The sequence below is a fragment of the Danio rerio genome, chromosome 15 (assembly GCF_052040795.2).
Source record: "Danio rerio strain M-AB ecotype USA chromosome 15, GRCz13ab, whole genome shotgun sequence".
Taxonomy (NCBI): Eukaryota; Metazoa; Chordata; class Actinopteri; order Cypriniformes; family Danionidae; genus Danio; species Danio rerio.
Window position 1 is genome coordinate 9,341,043 of NC_141035.1, and position 23,162 is coordinate 9,364,204.

The 23,162-nt window shown below is 35.2% G+C and overlaps 1 protein-coding gene across 6 annotated transcripts in view; it reads right to left on the reverse strand.

Annotated features, from left to right (window-relative positions):
* The window catches only part of tnfrsf19 (tumor necrosis factor receptor superfamily, member 19), a 76,015-nt gene that overhangs the window by 25,129 nt on the left and 27,724 nt on the right, over positions 1–23,162 (reverse strand). For all 6 annotated transcript variants that reach the window (XR_015508660.1, XM_087283075.1, XM_087283074.1 and 3 more), the window contains 2 exon segments: positions 19,663–19,841; positions 11,159–11,244 (listed from right to left, as the gene is read on the reverse strand). Coding sequence is in view for 5 of the 6 variants with exons in the window: in XM_087283075.1 (XP_087139201.1) it covers positions 11,159–11,244; positions 19,663–19,841 (265 nt within the window). In the remaining variant the exon portion in view is untranslated.

The following is a 23,162-nucleotide window of genomic DNA, read 5'->3' on the forward strand; positions in this document are numbered from 1 at the left end:
TTAGTGAGTCAACAGAATAGGTTTGGAGAAAGCAATAGTATTGTGAGAAAAGGCAAATATTTTGTAAGCAATATCAAAAATTCACTTTAGAATTCCTTTAATTTTGTCAACAACAAAATAAAAACAAATTCAATCGTTATCATACCATTATCTTATTGTTTTTCTGGGAAATAAAATGTTAAACCTAGACAGAACACACATTTGTTGCATTTTTTTTGTGGGAGAATGCAGCAGTTTTGCAAAAGAAAACAAATGTTTTATGTAAAATTGTAAACTTGATTGCAATTGTTTTACGAGAGAATCCAAATGTTTTATGACAAAGAATGTGTTTTGGAGGGAAGAACGCAACGGTTTTGCAAGAAAGAACACGTTTTGTTAGAAAATGCTTAATTTTATACGGTAACGCAGATAGTTTTCCTTGAGAACATAAATGTTATTGTTTTTGGCCAATTGCATTATTATAAAAGGAGTATGTTTAGTGAGTCAACAGAATAGGTTTGGAGAAAGCAATAGTATTGTGAGAAAAGGCAAATATTTTGTAAGCAATATCAAAAATTCACTTTAGAATTACTTTAATTTTGTCAACAACAAAATAAAAACAAATTCAAACGTTATCATACCATTATCTTATTGTTTTTATGGGGCAATAAAATGTTAAATGTAGACAGAACACACATTTGTTGCATATTTTGTGGGGGAAAATGATGCAGTTTTGCGAGAGAAAACAAATGTTTTCTGTAAAATTGTAAATTTTATTGGGGAATGCAGTTGTTTAAGGGAGAAAGCAATTACGAGAGTGAGTTTTATACAGTAACACAAATAGTTTTGCTCGAGAACATAAATGTTATTGTTTTTGGCCAATTGTATTTCATAAAAGGTGTATGCTTTGTAAGTCAACAGAATGTGTTTGGAGATGCAATAGTCTTCCCTTTAATAGAATCCCTTTAATTTTGTCAAAACAAAATAAAAACAAATTCAAAACGTTATCATAACATTATCTTAATGTTTTTTTCTGGGGAAATAAAATGTTAAATGTAGACAGAACGCACATTTGTTGCATTTTGTGTATGGGAGAATGCAGCAGTTGCAAGAGACAACAAATGTTTTGTGTTAAAGTGTGAACTTTAGAGAATTTGGAGAATATTTGCTTTTGGAGAATGCAGGTGTATGTACGAGAGAACGCAAATGTTTTATGAGCAAAAAATAAATAAAAACGTTTGAGGAAAGAACGTAACAGTTTCCGTAAGAAAGTGAAGTTTTCGGGAAACACAAGTTTTGGATGAAGATACTATTGTTTTCTGAACAAATGCACAATTCCTTGGGGACGAGTACAACCTTCACCCTTTCCTGACTCCATTTCCCTTCTCTTTTCCCCATAGATTCTCTCTCGAGACGAGTGTACGTGTAAACATACAGAAGGAGAAAGACATGTAGAGTGTGTGAAGGACCAGCAGAACCCCAAAAAGTAACAGAAATATATTGAGTAGTTCCTCCATCTGCACCATCATGTCTCAGTGCCAGTAAATCTGGCCCAGCTGTGTGCCGTCCTCTTTCCCTTCATCCCCCCGAAAAGCAAAGCGTTTCCCCTGTTATCAGCAGCCCACAGCTGCAGCAAACACAGACAAAGAGCGGCCCTTGAAAAGATCTCACCTGCTGATGCTATCAGTGTGTGAGCCAATAGACTGCTGTCTTTGATATGAGCGCCTGTTGACTTTAGAGAATGCCACACTCGAACACATGGCCTTGAGCCCAAACAACTGTGTGGACAATTGTGTTCATGCAGATCCCGAGATTCCAACTGGCTTGCTGATTTAACGCTCCATATAAGAGCTGAAATTATTCACATCATTAGCTACCAAGGTCGGGGCTTATGCTGGTTGGGTGACATGTAGCTTTGCTGTCTATAACCTGGTGAACATCATTGCCGTCTACAAAATAAGAGCGCATTCACACAGAAAGCAGCTTTGTGTCTAAACATGCAAGATTGCGTTATCTTCAATGTTTTTTTTTTGTGTGTGTGTGTGTGTGAGGGTGTATGCACAATAGCCCCACTTCCAAGTTCTTCTGATTGGTCCACTGCCTTGGAACTAACAGTAATGAGCAGTGCTGCATGTAAAAGTTGAATTTCTTTCGCGCGCCAATTTAAAAGACGTGTAATTTACAAATGTAAGTGAATTGAACATAAAACAATTAAGTTGTCCCAAAAACAAACCTCAAGAATTGTGTTGTTTCAGCTCATTTAAAATAAGTAGTTCGAACAAACAGCAAACATCTTTTTTCGAGTGTACAAAATTTCTATTTTAGAAATCTTGATGCCGAGGCAAAACACCAGCATAAACTAATATGACTATTATCACCTCAGGTACTGATTATGTGCTTTATTCAGTGTTAAATCCAACCAATATGAGCTTAACACCATTTTATGTGACAGTTCTTTCAATACTGAAAACAGCAGATTGTTTACCTTTAATCTTGAAAATTAAATAACTAACATTAGCAAACACTTTGAAAATGAACGTCAGTGACTCAAACCAACAGTACTCAGCCTATCTAAGCCTACTTTTAGTAGTGTTAACTTGGCTTAATATGTATTCATTCGTTTATAACGCTTATCATTTTGTTGAGAGTGCAGCGGTTGGTATTTAAATCAATGACTAAACTCTTTTAACAACCAAAGTCATTACAAGTTATTGGATATTATTGTTCAACATCAAAAAAAATAAATAAATAAATAAAACAAGTTTGGAACAAGTAAAAGGTGAGTTAATGGTCACAGAATTTTCAGTTTTGGATGAATTTTCCTTTTAAATGGCGAGTATGGTGAATTTAGGGTAAAATTTATCCTTTAATACAGTTTATTAAGGGATGCTAATGATTACTTGATGATCTATTCATTGTCGATAATGCTTTAATCGATAGACCTTATTGATGACTGATTAATCATGGACATTTAAATGTTCAGTTATGCTTTCCCTGCTGAAAAATGCAGCTTAAACCAGCCTAGGCTGGCTGGCTGGTTTTAGCTGGATGACCAGCCTGATTTTAGAGGGGTTTTGGCCATTTCCAGGCTGGTTTTCCGCCATTTCCAGCCTGGTCTTGCTGGTCAGGCAGGAAAATGACCAGCTAAATCCAACTAAAACCAGCTTGACCAGCCTGGTTTAAGCTGGACTTAGCTGGTTTTGACTGGGCCCCTCTAAAACCAGCCTGGTCAACCAGCTAAAACCAGCCAACCAGCCAAGGCTGGTTTAAGCAGTTTTTTTCAGTAGGGTTGCTGAAGAGACGCGTCTACACATTACATCATAAAGTGTGTGCAGTTTACCTTACTTATGCAGTCACCCTCTTGACATCGCATATTGCGGGCGCAATGTTATGCGCAGATCTCCGTTATATTCGCAGGTGTTTTAACCAATTTTATCTGACAGACTGACACGAATATGGATCTATGCAGACTCTCATTTTATCAATCGCGCATCACGGCGAGATATGCGGGGAGCCACTCCATTCACACAACAAGCTTCTGAGCTCCTTCAGACCGATTTTATCCTTCCCAGGCAATCTAACAATACTATAAGTGCTGCGGATAGCCTGTAAAGACTGTCCAGCTCATTCTGCTCGAACCGGGCTTCATTGATGAATTAAAAAGAAACCGTGAAAATAGTTTGATGGATTGTTTTGGCGCTAAAGCATATAGCGGGCTTGTTTTAAAGCGCTTCACCTCAGATGTTATTTGTTCTTCTTGTTTATGCTGTAGATAACCAACCAACAAAATATACATCAAAATTAAGTTACACATTACACAACATATATATATATATATATATATATATATATATATATATATATATATATATATATATATATATACACATACATATACATACACATACATGGTACAGTATTTATTGAATAATTTACAGGAAAAACAAAACTAATGAATAGACTCGAAAAAAGTGCCAAAAGTGTTTATTTACCTTAGCACAGAACATACCAATGGCATACAAATTAGCCATCTATCTGTAAGTTTCAAAACAGGAACCTTAATTTTTCAATTTTAATAACAAAAAACTATTAAACCATATAAAAAATAGTTTCAATTTAGTATTGTTGAAAACTCATCACATTCAACATTTAATCACTCACTCACTTAGATATAGAGATGGGTTTTTTAGGGAAAATTATCATATTACTATAATCTGGTAAAAGCTGGGATCTCTGGGCATGTCCCCTGCAACAGAAAAAAAAAAACCCTCTCATTTGGGACTGAGGTTTCTCGGACAGAGAGATATGATTTATTGAGTGATGTGCCTACGGTAATATTGAAAAAAATTACTATTGCGGTATGACGGTATTTACAATATTGTTACATTTACATATATATATATAGGGGGGGTTTATCTCGTGAGGCAAGGCTTTCATGAACATGAGGTAAGGTAGTTGCGCTGGTTTACCAACACTTGTTTGGGTTTGTAATTTCGTTGCATCTTCATAAGGCTGGTATTGTTTTAAATGATGAAACAGGTTTGTGATGTTGCCTGCTTTTGATGGCACGAGTCGTCTGCGCAGTTTGCATAGCACAATAGTGTTTTATGTCAGATAGTTAACATGAAGTAGCTCCAGACTACTGAAGACTAGTGACTTTTCTTGTTAACAATGTCTGAGACGTTTTTAACCTTATTTTTTTCTTACTCCTTCAAGTGCACCGACTGTAAACTTGTATACTACGTGTGGCATCCGGAAAGGCAGGCTGTAAAATGTTTGCGCAGCGTTACGTATAGTGCGTAAATATTATCGAGCAATTATCGAACTGTCCTTACCGTTTTATGGAAAAATTATATTGTGATAATTATTGATAACGAATTATCGCCCAGCCCTAGTGCATCCCTACTAGTATTCAGGTTAAAGTTAAGGTAAATTTTTTAATTAGATACTAAACTATATTAGGTTATTTAGGCAAGTCATTGGACAACAGCAATGGGCAACCAAAAAGGAAAGAAAAACATCTTAAAGGGGCTAATAATATCCTAATGTCCTGATTATCTTAGAGGTTCTAAAAATTTTCGCATCAGATTTTCCTAAGATATTGACCTTATTCTAAAATGCAAAAGTGTGCCTGTTTTCGCGATTGTTTCAGAACTTCCTATGGGAGAAATGACTAGGAATAATAAACGGCAGAAAACGGTCAAGCTACTTGCTCTACAAACAAATGTTTGCATGACTACACAGACCAAGTAGAATAATGTAATAAGTAAATATCAGTTTGCAACATTAAACAGAGAAACAAGCAGTTTTTAACGTCTAAAAATGAATGGAAGTAAATTAAACCGGAAGTCTCGAGCCAAAAAGATTCAATTGGCTGCGCCCGCTCATCGGCGAACATTGTTTTAGGTGTGTTTAATGTGTTTGGAGAATCATATTGAACTAGAGATCATCACATGAAATGAAGAAATATCAAATCAGAAAGTGAGCTGACCGAAGATGGAAGCACAACAAGCCACGGCATAGCTCAATTAAAAAAAAAAAAAAAAAAAACGTATGCATAAATTGCATTATATGCATTATAAAGTGTTCCTCACACAGGTGAGTGGGCTTGACAAACCACCTGCAGAAACCCTCAAAAAAAAAATAAAAAAACACACACTCCCCTGATGCTAGAACTTAAGGTACTATGAGGTACACATTTGTACTTTAAGTATTAATTTTTACTTTAAATGGTACAAATGTGCTACCAAACGTGCACCATTTGAAAAGGTACTGCCAGTGACAGATTTTGTACCTTTATTTCTGAGTTTTGTATGAACGTGTGCTTTTTAAAAGGGGCAAGGCACTAAACCCTGCCCATAAACCCCACCGTCATTGGGGAATGAGCAAATCGCACTAAATGGAACTAAATGAGTTCATATAAAATTAGCCACTAAATCAAAAAGCTAATAACTTCCATGAAATAGCGTTGAAGAATCTGTCTTTTCCCAGCAGCCTGCAGATAAATTATTACCCGAAGATACTGGGTTGTCCTTTTTCATGTTTTCTAGGTTGGGACTTCCATGATATGTCCCCTTTAAAACAGAGGCGTTCTCAAAAGCACAAATGCCAGGTTCTATTACTATCACCCTTTTCGGAGCCAGCAGAAAATTGGCTTCGCATCAGTTCAGACGCTTAGATGGGACAGCTGTGAGGGCCTTTGCCAAATATTTAGAGCTATCCCGTGACAAGAAAAGACAGCAGCAGATGAAACACATTAAAGCAAGTGAGAGGAACCGATAAATGCTGTGTTTTCTTCTTCATGGCTCTCGGGACGAGCCAAGGAGAGCCGGGTGTTTCTGGATTTATGGTCGTTTCTGAAGACAGGTTTGCTGGCGCAGCTGCGTGTTTGCCCCGGGCCCACGAAAAGTCATTAAAAGCATCAGATCTTTGAGTTTCAGGCAGCCGGTGTCTAATAATGCCAGAGGAGATCCTGCATCACGGATAGCGCTGAAGAAAATCTGCATTTTCTGTGCTGGAGAGGATAAGTATTGAGGTAGAAAAATGCATAAAAATGCTTCAATATTATATAGGGCTGTACAATTAATCGATTATTAATTCGATTTCAAACGATTATAAAAAAGCATTAATCGAGATAAATGATTATTGCATCATATACCGCCACTTTTCCAGTTGTACACGGGTTGCTTTTAAAAGCACGAAAGACCGCGTGCAGCACGCACACTCAGTCAGAAGCATGCGGCCGGTCAGCATTTGCTCTCATTCGCACACTGAGACGAGCAGAAGAGCGCAGACATCAAAAGTCATTTAAGCGCTTTAATGGTCAAATAGGTGTCAAAAATGCGGTGTTTAGTGATTATTTATATTAACCCTCATTTGTGTAATAAACAAACGAGTTGAGGATCAAAAGACACGTGAAAGAGAAACCAAAGAAACAGCGAGAAATATTCCTACTGCCGCCTGTTTTTATGATTATTAATCAAACAACGAGAAAATCCCTCACTAGTCTTGACTGAAGGACTGCTGTAGCTAAAGTGTTTCTTACAGTGAAGATGCTTAAAGCACAGTTTGTTTAATATTTTTATTCTATTGTATTTATTTCTCTTTCCTTTGCAGGGTGGAAAATAACTGTATATATACACTTGAAGTCAGAATTATTAGCCCTCCTGAATATTAGCAACACTTTTCCTGCCCAATTTCTGTTTAATGGAAAGAAGTTTTTTTATTACTATTTCTGAACATAATAATAGTTTTAATAACTCATTTCTAATTACTGATTTCTTTTATCTTTGCTATGATGACAGTACATAATATTTTACTAGATATTTTTTTTTAAATACAAGCATAGATTAAAGTGCAGTTCAAAGGCTTAATTAGGGTAATAAGGCAAGTCATTGAATAATTTCTTCTGCAGACAATCAAAATATTTATTGCTTAAGGGGGCTAATAATATTGACCTTAAATTGGTTTCAAAATATTTAAATCTGCTTTTATTCTAGCTAAAATAAAACAAATAAGCCTAGAAGAAAAAAATATTATAGGAAATACTGTTAAAATTCCTTGCTCTGTTAAACATAATTTGGGAAATATTTATATATATAAAAAAAAAAAATCTCAGGAGCGCTAATAATTTTGACTTTAACTGATAATCGTTTTGAATAATCGTGATTACAATTATGACCAAAATAATCGTGATTATGATTTTTCCCAAAATCAACAGCCCTATATATGTAAATTCCAACATAATAGTAAAAATAATTAAAATAAATAACTTATTAAAATTTTGCTCACTCACGAAATGTGCTTGTCAACGTGTCGTAAAGGCAAATTAAAACAAAATCGGCAGAGAAATGTAAATGCAGTGATTCTTCAGAGGCGAAGAAAAAGATCAAACAGTATGAAAAAGGTTGGGAACCACTGCATTAGATAATGCTGAGCTATATTTAATAAAAGGTTTGCAAGATCATTCATTTGCAGTTAATGTTAGTAGAATTAATGGATAATTATTCTGAAGTGTTACTGACCAATTATTGGCACTAATTAAGCAAAATGTCTTATTCTGATGTCTGCAACTTGTTCATACTTTTCTAACAAATGACAGCCCCTATTTTAATGTCAATTATTTAGCATTCAGAGATTTGCTGTGTGCGGAGTTCACTATTATTCTCTTGCTTTCACTTTCAATTTGACAAAGTCGTCATTATCATAAACATCATCTTCATCATCATCATAATTTGATTTGTTTTAATTGTATTTTATTCTATTTATTAAAGTATGGCAACAAAGAAAAAACATTTTCAGTATACAAAGTATTTTATTTTGTACTGTAATCCTAAATTCTGTATTCTATTTAATATTATTGTATGTATTTTTGGCAGCTCTTAAATGAAATTTCTATAACTGATAAAAATGTATAAATAGGTACTTCTTTGTATTCTTTAAGTCTTTGTTTACTTTTTAATTTTATTTGTCTGGCAATTCCTAAAATAAACTCCTATAAAAATAAACAAAAAAAATACATACATAAATACATATATAAATAAATAAATAAATAAATAAATATTCTCTATTTTTTATGACTCATAAATAAATTTATTTGACTCATAAATAAATATAGATTAATAAATTAATAAATAAATAAATATTTTTCTCTTTTTTGTTTATGACTCATAAATAAATAAATATAATAAATAAATAAATATTATTTCATTTTTTCTCCAATGACTCATAAAAATGTATAACTCATAAATTAATTAATTAATTAATAATAATCGTAAATAAATAAATAGATAGATAATGAAACAAACAAATAAATAAATAGTATTCTATTATTTTAGCAATGACTCATAAATAAATGTATATTACTTATAAGGAAATAAATAAATAAATATCCTTTATTTTTCCAATGACTCAAATATTTTTTGATTCATAAATACATAAATAAACAGATATTCTTGTTTATTATTATTTTCAAATTATTAAAAATAAATGTATATGACTCATAAATAAATAAATTTTTAAAATAATAATAAATAAAGAAATAAATAAATAGGTATTTTTTAGTACTTTTTTGTATTCTTGAATTCTTAGTTACATTATCATTATTATTTATTTTGGTGGTAAATAAATAAATTGGTCCATATATATATATATTCTTTATGTTACATTGTACATTACCTTTTATTTTATTTGTCTGGCAGTTACTATTCTTCTTTTCTGGCAGTTCTTAAAATTAATATCATATGACAAAAACAAACAAACAAATAAATTATTAAAGAAATAAATTACATACATTTATAAATATATTTATATATGTTAACTATAAAAACTAAATGCTAAAATCTGATAAATCCCAGATGGCACATGTGTCTTATTATAAACTTTATAAACTTTTCAAATCCAAAAACAACATAAGGCAGAGTTCAGATTCCACGCCGAGCTCAGACTCTTGAAATGACCTGAAATCTCTATGCACAGCATCTCAAAAGTCAAAAGCCACACAATCCAGCAGCTGTGGGCATCTGAAACTCTGGCCGTCACACTTCATTTTCAGCAGCATGAGCTCTTGATGAGTCTCTCCCGTAAAGCCAGCCCAATTAGCAGCGCAGAGAAATGGAGAACAATACAGCGCTTTGTGTTTACCATGCCACTGAGAGCCTCCAACGACCCAAGCCTGTGTTCTGACTTGTAAAAAGGCACTGTAAAACGCAGCAGTGTGAATCACCAGCGCCGAGCGACTCGTCATCGCACAGATTATTATTAATGCAACTGTTTGTGTGACAACCCCTTTTAAAGGATTACCCCAAAATAACCTGTCATCACCAGCCTGATCGTGTCTTTTCATAAGTGAACGTGAACATTGTAAACTGATGCCTTAAACACCTGAAACAAAGTCACGTATTCAAACTGGTGCAGTGTATTTCGATATAAAGCTTGAATATAAAGGTGCACAACTCATCGGAATCAGTTTTGGGCTGTTTTTGGAAGGTTGATAGGTGCTTTAATGGTTTTGGGAAAGATAATCATGGGAATCTGGAATTTTGCAAAATCATCCTCAGAGTTCACAGAAGCACACCTAGCCTTGGTTGCAGAGCAGAACTAGGCAGTCCCCTTCTGCTGTCAGAAATCCAGAAGAGAGCAGGAAAGTTCTGACTCTATCTCTCTCATCGACCCCATGCTCTATCTGGTGGAAAAACACCAACTAAATTCACAAACCCAGTCCCAACATATAAAGACTAAAGAAATAGAAATGATTACCCAGGAGGAATATAAACTCAATTGGCAAACTAAAGTACAACAAAAGTTAGCGTGCTTCCACCAGATTAAACCTGGTTATGAACTGGCCCCGTATCTGACCAACATTAAGCGCCCCGGTCAGAGAAAGCTGATGAGCCGGTACCGCCTGAGTGTGGAGACGGGCCGACACAAGCGCAGCTGGAGGAGCCCAGAGCTCAGACTGTGTCCACACTGCTCTGCTGGAGTTGTGGAGGATTAGCTGCATTTCCTCACTCACTGCAGCAAATATCAGAGATGCTTACTTCACACACATACTGTAGCTCTCATTCAACCACAATTCCAGCAAGCCACAAATATAAAGAAACTCCATTATATTTTGGGAGAAAATGAAAAGTGTCTCCATCTAGCAGTACAGTATGTGTCCTCATGCCATCATATAAGAGAAAAAGGCTGAACCCCCTTATCCCTTAATAAAGCTCTCGGTTCTTATCATTTATTATTGAATACTTTTATTAATCGTTTTCTTTAATTAACTTGTTTATTGTGACAACATATATGTATAATATAAATATATAAGAGAGAGAGAGAGAGAGAGAGAGAGAGTAAGAGAGAGAGACAAAGTGTTTCTATAGGAGGTTTTACAGAGTGTGGTTTTGGTATTATTTACCGCTGTTCAGGTGTTTTCTGAACAACTATGAACAATTCTTTTGTTTTCAAACAAAAAAAAAACTCACTATTTAAAATAATAATAATAATAATTGCTAAAATTTTACAGAACAAATGTAAACAATGACAGGATATGTACTTTCTGGTTAATAAAACATTTAAATACTTTAACATTAATTTATACAGGAATTCTGATTCAATTATAATAAGATCGAATATCTTGACCGTTATACCTGAGGAATAAAAATCATCAAATGTAATGAATAAAAGTGCTTACAGTGAGTTTCATATGGTGGTGGTGGATCTCCACACGGGATACACTCCATATCCTGAAATCCACGTAACTTTGTCTTTCTGTAAAACCTGAAAGAGTGATTTCATATATATGTTAAAACTGCTCATCTTAACCGTTTCACTTACTAATTCATTCAATAATCTATTAAGAGAATTAAATGACATGAAAGTCATTGGCTTTAAAATATCTTATTTTGTGTTCAACAGAAGAAGGAAAATCATATGCGTACAATAATTTTATTTTTGGGTGAAATGTTCCTTTAAATTTGTAATTAATTCAAAACTTTGAATTAAATGAATACAGTTAATTTATACTTCCACACAGCACCATAAACTCCAGTGCTATTTTGGGATTTCCGCCTGGATTTTGCCTATCCAAATTTAAAAGCTTCCCAAATCATGCAGAGGTGTAAATGCAAAAATATGGTATCATTTTAAAGAAAACCCTATGAATTTTCATAAAACACTATTGAAAGTGTTTCAAATACCTGTATATGTTGTCTGTGTTATAATAAACACCTAAAAAAAGAGGTGCTTTTTGTATTTTTTTTATAAACTCAAATTTGAAAGTGTACCTCTTTCTGTGTGGTCTAGCGTGCTGTCATTAATTTTGGTGGTTCCTGCACATTTCTGTAATCATAGGAAAAAAGAAAAATGTCTCTACCATGATCTATGCAAAAGTTGTTGTATTCCAACTGATGAGAGGTGCTATTCAAGCCACAGGGAGCGATCATTGTTTTCATATTTCACTATTCCTTTGTTTGATCAAACATAATTCACTGTGTTTGGACCACATCAGACTTATAAAAAGATTACTAATGCACATCACCTCAAAAACAGAGGAGAAATGACCCTGAAGAGCACAGCATAAGGTAAGAGATGACAGCTGTCTGTGCTATCTGGGGCTGTTTATTGATCATAAATGTATTGTTGTCACTTCTGCGCCATGGAAACACCGCGATTCATTCGGCAACTGTTTGATATGTGAATATAATTCAGTAAAAAGAATGCTAGAACCGTATGAGCACTGGCAAGAGCTTTCATTTGAGCTATAACTTGTACATGTGTCATATATGAACCATATGAAAATGAACCAATGTTCAATGCCCAGCTCGGGTCTCCAAAATACTGTGTATTTAAGTGTAAATAGCTTTTGTACAGTAGAATAAAAACCAAAGTGATGCATGTGTGCATAAAATATAGATTCTACACTCTCAAACGATGCAATGATGCAATGCTAGTCCTTTAAATCTTAAAGTGAAAGTTAATGACGTCACAGACCCGATACCAGGTTCACTGAATGTGCATACAATTGATCAAAAGAGACTTTTTAATGTGACTTTCCAATGTAATTTCAAGAGAATGTCCTCCGGAATGTGTTTTTAACCCTTACACAACATACCTTTGTAATGTCATGATTGACCAATCAGAAGCAAGCATTCCAGAGAGTTGTGTAATAATCAGGGCCGCACCATATTGGATGAATCTGACATTGCCATATTTCATTAATTCTGCTATATATATATATATATATATATATATATATATATATATATATATATATATATATATATATATATATATATATATATATATATATATATATATATATATATATATCATTGAAAAATACATTATATATTTATATATACATTTGTGATTTTAATGTAATTTCACTAGATGACTTAAATAACTCTATTTGGAAAGAATTGATCATTTTAAATGATTGATTGGGATGATTCTGTAGGTGCATCAGCATAGCTAAACACAATAAAGAAAAGATATAAATGAAAAGAAACATGTGCTATTGCTTTTACAGTATTGAGGTACAGTAATTAAATAATCAGCAGTAAAATATTACTGCATAGTCTTAGTTATATAAAAAAATCAATAAAATTAAATCTTATTAGGGTTTCAATGCCAGAATGCTATTAAAAATGCTGATGTAGTCACAGGCCTCAAAGACACATGCAAACAGTTCATTATAATCTAGACTCGACATTGCAGATCCTGCAATGTGACTATTGGGAATGATCACACTGCGATATTGATGCTGAAACGATATATTGTGCAGCCCTACTAATAAGCTGCGTTTACACAGCGCGCAAATGTGGCCCTGATTTTTTTTTTTTTTTTTTGCCCACACGTGACTCAGATCTCTTTTGGTCATGACAGTGTGAACAGCCCAAACTGCATGGAATCTGATGTTCTCAATTCCGATTTGTGCCACTTTCATATGTGGTATTAAATCAGACACAGATCTGATATGTTTTTGCAATGTGTGAACCGCAGTGTGAACAGTTATGTAGGAATTCTTGTGACTTTTACATAATCTTTGATCGACATCCGTCATTATTCTGTACTGCTTTGTGCTGCAAATATCCTCTACCCCTCAGCAGCACAGCAGGATAGCACATGGGGAAAATACTTTACCAAAAATTAAAGGTTGTTTATTTTGAATATTAATTGAATGACAACTGGCGCTTGTTAACCAACATTATTAGCCTGTAATAATCAATATAATTTTTAACCTGTCTTCACAGTTCAGTCTGCGGCTGCTCATTAACCCTTGATGAGTTCACTACATAGCGCTGGTCAGAGCGACACACACCGCACTTGTTATAAATGACGAATTATCAGTGCAGGGCTCAACAATAAGGACTACCCGATGGCCCGGGGCCAGTGTGAGAGGTGCTTGGGACAGTAAACGGGATCATTACTGGCCCGATTGAGGCCACCTTTTGTTAAATAATTTCGAACAGAAATAAAATACTTTCACATTTTCCATACTGCTCTTTTTGTTTTGTTTACATATAATTTTGCTCATTATACATTTTAAAAATATTATTTAAAATTATTTTTAACATTTTAATAATTACAAACATTATTTTTGATACATTATTTAATATATGTGGCCAGTGAAAATGTTGGTAGGGCAAAGTAAAAAATAAACCATTGGCCCGATCGGACCAATAAAAAAAATCCTCAGCGCTGAACCCTGCAGTGTTTTCGATAACAAATAAATAAAGGTTTCAGACACTGAAATACACATCAGAACCAGCAAAACAACCATTTACAGTTATTAAAAACTGCAATAATCAAGGCATCCATAATCCTGGACCAGGCCGTATCCTGAGCTGATGCTGTGGCGGTCATGGAAGAGCAAAGAGTGTGAGACCGATTCCTGTAAGACCCCAGTGACAGACGAGTCTTCGCATTGATCCTGTGGGCCTGCCTGATAACCCCCGTTGACCTTCTCACACCAGATTTATGCCAAATCTGGGCCAGAATTCTTTGATATCTGGGATATTACGCAAAAATCACTTTTACAGTGGTTTAAACACAGTTGTGTTCCAACAGTTTGTGAATATAGCCAGCCGCTAATGGTACAAATACATTTTTTTAATAATCAAATTTCATAAAAACAGTCTGCAGAAACACTTTGATTGTCATTCTCCCTCTCTAGGTGTAATCAGAGGGGGAAAGCACCGCCCATTAGTCACAATCTCTCCCTCATTAGCATAGACAGCCCTAAATGAGAAGTAGCAGTTAGTACTGTTTTGAATCTGCCGCTATGCTGATGCATAGGCGTTTGTAGCTCCGCCCTTTTTTGAATAGAGCACAATATCTAAAAGAAGACGACTTAAAGACGTCTCTGATATGGAGAATGAAGTCACATGCATTACTCAGGTGACATTTTTCACAGAAATCTTGATGGTTCTGGGAGATTTGTCTATCAAATCTGATCTTTAATTTGTAATCTATACCGGATTCAAGTCAGGTGATTGGCTGAGCCATTCTACAGCTTGATTTTCTTTCTCTGAAAGCTTATGAGAGTCTCCTTGGCAGTGTTTTGGATCATTGTCTCACTGCAATGTCCACTCTGGTTTCATCTTCATCATCCTGCTAATGTAGATGTTAAACAGCTGATACTACTTTACATTGACGAAGGGCAGAGGGTTGCTGAAGAACTACTGAGAGATTTCAGCTGCTGTCTGGGCTTTCACTGACTTTCCACACCTCCCCTTTTCATGTGTTCAATCTTTTTTCCTGTGTCATTTCATTTTGCTACACATAATTTCATTTGTAAACTAATTACATTTGTTTTCCTTGCGTATATGAATTTTTAAATTCTTACCAACATCTGGTGAAAATTCAAGTAAACAGCACCTTTATAAACAGGTTTTCTGAAAAAAAAAAAAAACGGTGACGTGTTGAATGCTTATGTCCGCACTGTGTGTTTTTATCCTCGTTTATGCTACTTCATACTGGTTCCGTACTGGTTCTTGCTGGACCAGTGTATGACCATGAAAGGATTGTCAATCTTTAAATAATTACTCAACATCAGAGACTGCAGCACTGCTTACAGTAACAGCCGTAAGAACACATTTTTGTCAAATGATGTAGGCGAACGGTGACAGTAATGTGAAGAGTTGCCTTCAGCATGTCTGACTGTGCCAAAGCACTTAATTATGGGTAATCAACAGTTATTAAGAAACTCATCTGGCGAGAGCAGGATGCTGCTATAGAGAAACGAGTAAACTCTCGCAGAGATCGAGACGAGCAGCTCTTCTCAAACTTGACATGTTTCAGCTTTCCGGGCAAGTCTGGGCTCAGTTGAAGGCCTAGAGATCAGTTCCCTAAGCTGGACTATAAACAGTGAAGTCTTCTGCTTCACTTTGGGCTGGAGGGATAAAGTGTGTAACTCTAGTCAGACGAATTTAAAAAGTGGTCTTAAACAAATCTGAAGGGCTTTAAATTCTGGAAAAAAATAAATAAATAAATAGGTTGAAATGAACTATTTACAGCTATTAAGGTAATATACTGTTTTCAATAAACCATTATAAGCTATGAATCAACATTACAAACTGCACATTTAGGATTGTTGATATGTAGAAATAATATAATGCAAGTCGACAAACAAAGTAGTGAAGATTGATCTTATTCAGAAGTGAAGAGCTAAAGAGTTATGGCATTAGCTGACGTTTTTGAGTAGCATCAAGGAAAATGTAGTTAAAGGCAATGATATTTAAGGTTGGAATAATGTTAAACTGGAAGTTGCTGAGACTTATATTTTATTATGTTGATCTACATCCAACTGAAAGGCCATCACTTCATCATCTTCCATTTGAATCTTTATTATTCACAAAAAAAAGTGCTTTTATTTTGCTCTCCTCGAGGTTATTCAAGTTGCAGACGACTTTCTTCTTCAGTTGAAGATTTTAGGCTGTAAGGCTATGCTTTTTGGTTATTCATAAGATACAAGTAAAATAGCTACCAGCACTTTTTTAAAGATAAAAACTGTAAATATTTAAAACGCCAAACTAAAATGATACACTGAGGTCTTTTAAAATGTCTGTGAAAGAAACTGAACGATATTTGTGATATTATAATCTTTAGCCTCTGCAAACTGTCTTGGCATGCGTTTCCCAAACAATGACATAACTCACAGCTGAGCTACCATAGTTGGATGCTGTGATGTGTTTCCCAAAATCGTAGTTGCTCTGTCGCAGATTTGTCGATTGAACCATGCTATTTGTAATGTAAAACATCTGTAATGATGCTCTAAATGAGGCGGAGTAACAACGTCTTTAGAGAAGATTTGCATTAAATCTGCATTGCATTTTAACAAATGATTTACTCACAATGTTTTACACGTGCATACACATTTTTTTTTTTTTAATCCAATATTAGTTTTGGTAAAAATGTGCATTTGTTTTCCATATTAATGTGAATGCCACATGCAGGGCCTATATTTCTTTACAAACATTATGGAGAATATTCCCTATTCTATTCTAAAACATAAAACCACTTACAATAGCAAACATGTAGGCTAATCTTAAATAGCTTATAAATCATATAGTTGAAGTCAAAATTATTAGCCCCCCTGACTTATTTGCCCACCCTGTTTCTTTTTTCCCCAATTACTGTTTAACATAGAAAACACATTTCTAAACACAATAGTTTCAATAACTTATTTCTAATTACTGATTTATTTTATCTTAGTCATGATGAGAGTAAATAATATTTGGCTATTTTTCATTTTTTATACAGCTTAAAGTGACATTTAAAGGCTTAACTAGGTTAATTAGGTTAACTAGGCAGGTTAGAGTGATAATTGTATAGCAATGGTTTGTTCTGTAGACTATCGAAAAAACATTTAGATTAAAGGGGCTAATAATTTTGACCTTAAAATGGTGTTTAAAAAATTAAAAACTCTTTTATTCTAGCCGAAATAAAACAAATAAGACTTTCTCCAGAAGATAAAATATTATCAGACACACTGTGAAAGTTTCCCTGCTCTGTTAAACATAATTTGGGAAATATTTAAAAAGAAAATAAAAAAATCTAAGGGGGGCTAATAATTCTGACTTCAACTGTATATGGCCAAATTATGGTGTAAAAACTACTTTAATGTATTTGTTTCCATAATTAGGATTTAGCTTCAGAAATACTATTTTTTTGGTCTTATACCTTTTGGTATGTGCTGCGGCTGGTTCAAAATCTTATAAATGATATTAAATTGCACTACAAAGGGATGGCAATTGTCAATCTAAAGTTCGCTAAAACTGAACTGTAAAAAAAATAACTTTGAAAGCTACAGTAATTACACGTGGGAGAGACATCTTTACGCTTTTTTATTAATCATTCAAAATGGATGTTGAAATTTATATTGAACAAATGTTGAAAGATACAATATACGGCATAGGGGGATAACTCAGAATAGAACACATCCTTCGAACTACAGCTATAGAGGAGTAGTTTAACCGCACAAATTTGCGACGCAGTTTGCGAATGTTCGTTGGAAAGGCACAAATTATAAATATAATTGTATTGATGACTTTTGGAAACGCACCCCAGAGTGAGTTCTGGCTCAAAAATGAATGATTCTTTTAAATCAGTTCTTTTTAGTGAACAGCATAAACCGATTTCCCTGTATCATCAGGAGCCACAGGTATAAATTTAAAATGTTTTTGGGCACTCAACGCAACACCTAATCCTTTGCATTTTATGAATGATCAAGAACCATGATTTCACTTCAAAATCTTTTTTTAACATTCTATCAAGGAAAAAAAGTCACATTGAACGCACAACTGGCAGTGAGAGAATTAACACCAAACTTTCATTTCCAGCCAAACCGTCTCTTTTAGAGTGCCTTAAAGACTTATTTAAAGGGATAGTTCACCCAAAAACAAAAACTGACAACATTTATTCACACTTTACTTGTTCTGAACCTGCTAGAATTGAGAAAATTCACACCAAATTTTAATTTCCAGCCAAACTCTCTCTTTGAGAGTGCCGTATAGACTGATTTAAAGGCATAGTTCATCCAAAAACAATAAAACTTTGACTTCATTAACTCACCCTTTACTTGCTCTGAACCTGCTTGAGTAAAGAAAATTAACACCAAATTAAAATTTTCAGCCAAACTGTCTCTTTTAGTGTGCCGTATAGACTTATTTAAAGGGATAGTTCACCAAATAACGAAAACTCTGACATTTACTCAAACTTTACTTGCTCTAAACCTGCTTGAGTTAAGAAAATTAACAACAAATTGTAATTTTCTTGCTAAACTGTTTGATTTAGAGTGCTGTATAGACTGATTCAAAGGGATAGTTCACCCATTTACTCACACTTTCCTTGTTCTGAACCTGCTCGAGTAAAGAAAATTAACACCAAATTAAAATTTTCAGCCAAACTGTCTCTTTTAGTGTGCCGTATAGACTTATTTAAAGGGATAGTTCACCAAAAAAACGAAAACTCTGACATTTACTCACACTTTACTTGCTCTAAACCTGCTTGAGTTAAGAAAATTAACAACAAATTGTGATTTCCTGCTAAACTGTCTCTTTTAGAGTGACGTAGACTGATTTAAAGGGATAGTTCACCCAAACATAAACATTCTGACATCATTTACTCACCCTTAACTTGTTTGAACTTCTTTCTTCTGTTGAACACAAAAGAAGATATTTTGAAAAATGCCAGAAACCTCGAGCCATTGACTTCCATAGTATTTGCTGGTCTCAACCCTTCACTGTTAAAGATTTTTACATATTACACAGTAATGAACTGTAATATGAACTGTATTTTACTGTAGGACTGTTATGCAGCATGTTACCGTATTTTAAAGTGGCATTATGAATATTAGTCTGTTTTACAGTAAAGATACACAATAGTGTAAATATACAGCAAAATAAATAGAGCTGTAAATGTAAATACAGTATTTTTGCTGTAATTGATTTACAGTAAGTAACTGGCGAACTGCTATCAGTAAGTTACTGTAGATTCCGCACTCAATTTTTAACAGTGTAACCCTAACGCGCTTTTCAACATTCTCCAAAATATCTTCTTTTTTGTTCAAGAAAAACAAAACTCCAAACAGATTTGGAAAAACTTGCGAATGGCAAGTGAATGTTCCTATGGCTTTAAGTTTGAGAAACGCCCATCTTCCTTTACACTATATGTATGTGTGTGTGACTCACTCACCCGGGCAGACAGTCTCCACACACGGCGTTGTTTGTAGTGGAGCAGTTCCCCTTCTGGAAGCGGTTGAGCAGCGAGCAGTCCAGACAGGGCTTGCATTTCTGCAGGCTGCGGTCCTCTTTGAAGCGACTGGCTCTGCAGGGCACACACTGGGCATCCTCCCCATAGCCAAAGCCACATTCCTGCGAGGATTAACACGAGATATCTCACTACTGAGGAAGGGAAGGGCTGAAGAAAAGCACCAATGTGGACTAACAAGAGGCTGAGATGAAATAATGATCACAGTGTGTGTGTGTGTGTGCTGAACAAAGGCCAAGCTCCTTTTGAGAGAGTCTATCTTACACAGGCAATAATCTCACTGACTCTCACGGGATCAATGGACAGCCTTCTGCTTCGGGGCCCCCGAAGGGCTCAGTATTTGAATCAGAAAGGCCCACGGGGACGCCCATTGTTGGTTTATTGGGAGTTTATTGCAGAGGTTTTGTCAGGCATCTCTTCAGGCTGAAGTGTGTGTGAGATGTAGTGATGTTGAAAGGTTGTGGTATGCGGAACACCAAAAAAAAAAAAAAAAAAAAAAAAAAGACCTTTAAAAAAAAGTCCCTAAAATTGAAAAGCCACTTAAAAAAAAGGTTTAATAATGCAATTGTTGTTAAAATACTGACATACATTATAAAATAAAAGCACAACCCCAAATCAGAAACAGTTGGGACAGTATGGAAAACGCAAATAAAAAAAGAAAGTAGTGATTTCTATGTTAGCTTTGACTTTTTTTTGGTACAAAAGCAACATCCAAGAAAGTTCTAGTCCAGTGATGGGCAAACTCGGTCCTGGAGGGCCGGTGTCCTGCACAGTTTAGCTCCAACTCTAATCAAACACAACTGCTTATAGATTTCTAGTGATCTTGAAGACACTGATTAGTTTGTTCGGGTGTGTTTGACTAGTGTTGGAACAAAACTCTGCAGGGACACCGGCCCTCGAGGATCAAGTTTGTCCATCCCTGGTCTAGTCCTTCAGGAGCAAAAATGGGCTGAGGATTACCAGTTTGCCAACAAATACATGAGAAAATTATAGAGATGGTTAAAAAACAATGCTCTACAAAGAAAGATATGAAGACATTAGGATATTTCATCTTCAACAGTGCAGAACATCATTAAAAGACTCAAGGAATCTGAAGAATTTTTATGTGTAAAGGACAAGGGTGCAAACCTAAGCTGAACAACCGTAATCTCCGACTTGTCAAGAATCCTCATTCATCTATAAGCAACATCACCACATGGGCTTGGGACTACTTTGGCAAACCTCTGGCAAGTACCACAATACGTAGTTCCACAAATGCTAGTTAAAACTGTACAATGCCAAAAGGAAGCCCTATGTTAACAGTGTCCAGAAGTGCTGTCGACTTATCTGGGCTCAGAGGCAACAGTGGAAACCTGTACTGTGGTCAGATGAATCAGCATTTCAGGTATTTTGGGGAGAAATGCAATCATCCAGACTGTTACCAGCAACAAGTCCAAAAGCCAGGGTCTGTCATGGTCAAGTGCCCTTGGCAAAGATAACTTGCACTCTTCTGTGATGGCAACATTAATGCTGAAAAGTACATAGAGATTTTGGAGCACAGTATGTTGCCTTTCTATCCAGGGACCACATTCTGCACACATTCTTCACAGTCCCAGCTGCGGTGGAAAAAGATACAGGTACTTGACTGGCTTGCCTGCAGTCCCAACCTATTTCCAATAGAGAATGTGTGGTCCACTTTTAAAGGGCACCTAATTTACCCCTTTTTTATGATTTAATATTAATATTATGGTTCTTCTGAGTGTGCCAGTTTTGGTTCAGTTCAACACACAGTTCAGATTTTTTTATTAGAATGTGTTAAAAAGTGTTATTTTGGGTGTGTGTACACAGCTCGCTGTTTTAGGGGTGTGTTGCTTCACATGAAAATTTGTTTTGACTTCCCGCCTAACATAACAAGGGGGCAGAGCCAAGAGCTCCCCTGCTTTGTGTTTGGCAACAGACAGGCAGACAGAGAGAAGCAACATGAGTAAGTAAACCAGCATTCAGCCGTACATGTGTCTTTGTATAGTTTTACAGCCAACTGTGCGCTTTTTTAAAAATGAAACTATTCAGATGGCACTCTGTGGTGCGGCAGAAATATAAAGTGTCACAAGTTGTGGCTATGCGCCACGGACAGCCGCCGACTTGAAGCACTGTTGTGTGTACCCTGATAGAAACCCATGTTTAGAATTCTAAAATGCATGGCGCTGCGTGGCGCGACACTGAGCATCGCCGAGCTGCGTTTCTGGTGTGCGACCTGCAGGCAAGATTGTTATTTTATTTCCAAACAAGAGACACGCACATGAGGCAACACGCTCGCACTTTTCAGCTGTACCCAAGATCACTTGCGTGCTTCTGAGCTTCTGTGATTGCGAGAAATGCAAACGGCTGAAGTTTAAGGTAGACGCAATGAAAAATACACGTGTTTGCAAACCCACCTAAAGTTACAAACAATAATTCCGATGACAGCGATCATGCGGTGAATGTTGATCTTGTGTTGAGCCCAATGAGCTTTACATCTAAAAAAAAAATTGTTCTTTCCTATCTTTTGATGATGCCAAGAAATTAATTCATGCTTTTATATTCTCTCGGCTTGATTATTGCAATGCTATTTATACTGGTTTACCTAAGGGTTCTATAATGAAGTTGCAACTGATACAAAATGCAGCAGCAAGAGTTTTAATGAAATTGAAGAAACGAGAGCACATCACACCCGTATTAATAAAATTACACCGGTTACCTGTGCACCAAAGAATAGATTTTATGATTCTTTTATTGGTTTATAAAGCACTTCACAACATGACACCTTCCTATATTTCCGACTGTTTATCAAAATATAACCCTAACCGTTTGCTACACTCTTCTAGCGCTGGACTTTTAGAATTTTACTCTGTAAACCTGATGCGATCTGGCGACACTTCTTTTAGCTATTATACTCCAAAAGTTTGGAACTGTCTCCCTCTTGAAGTGAAAGAATCCCCTAGTATTCATGTTTTTAAAAAAGCGTGTTAAGACACATCTTTTTAAAATTGCGTATGAATACACAAGTTTTTAAGGTGTATGCATTTTATTTATATTGTTGTAGGTTTATGTGTGTATGTGTGGTGTGCTTGCATATATAAGGACTATAGTGTGCGTGATCATGTGGATATATGCTTATATTTTATGTACATGAATGCTTTTATCTGAGTATATGTGACAAGTTTATTTAGTCTATTTAATGTTGTTTGTGAGGCACTTTGAGTTACATGTATGTTGGAAAAGGAATGACAACAATAAAAAGTGGTTTTACTGTTCCAACTTTTTTAAATGTGTTGCAAGAAGCAAAATTGAAATATGTGTTTACTTTGAAAAACTATTTTAAAAATCATGAAGAATACATTAAATTATGTCCATTGTATTTTCTGCAATGAAATACAAGTTAAAGCATGGAAATCACTACTTTCTTT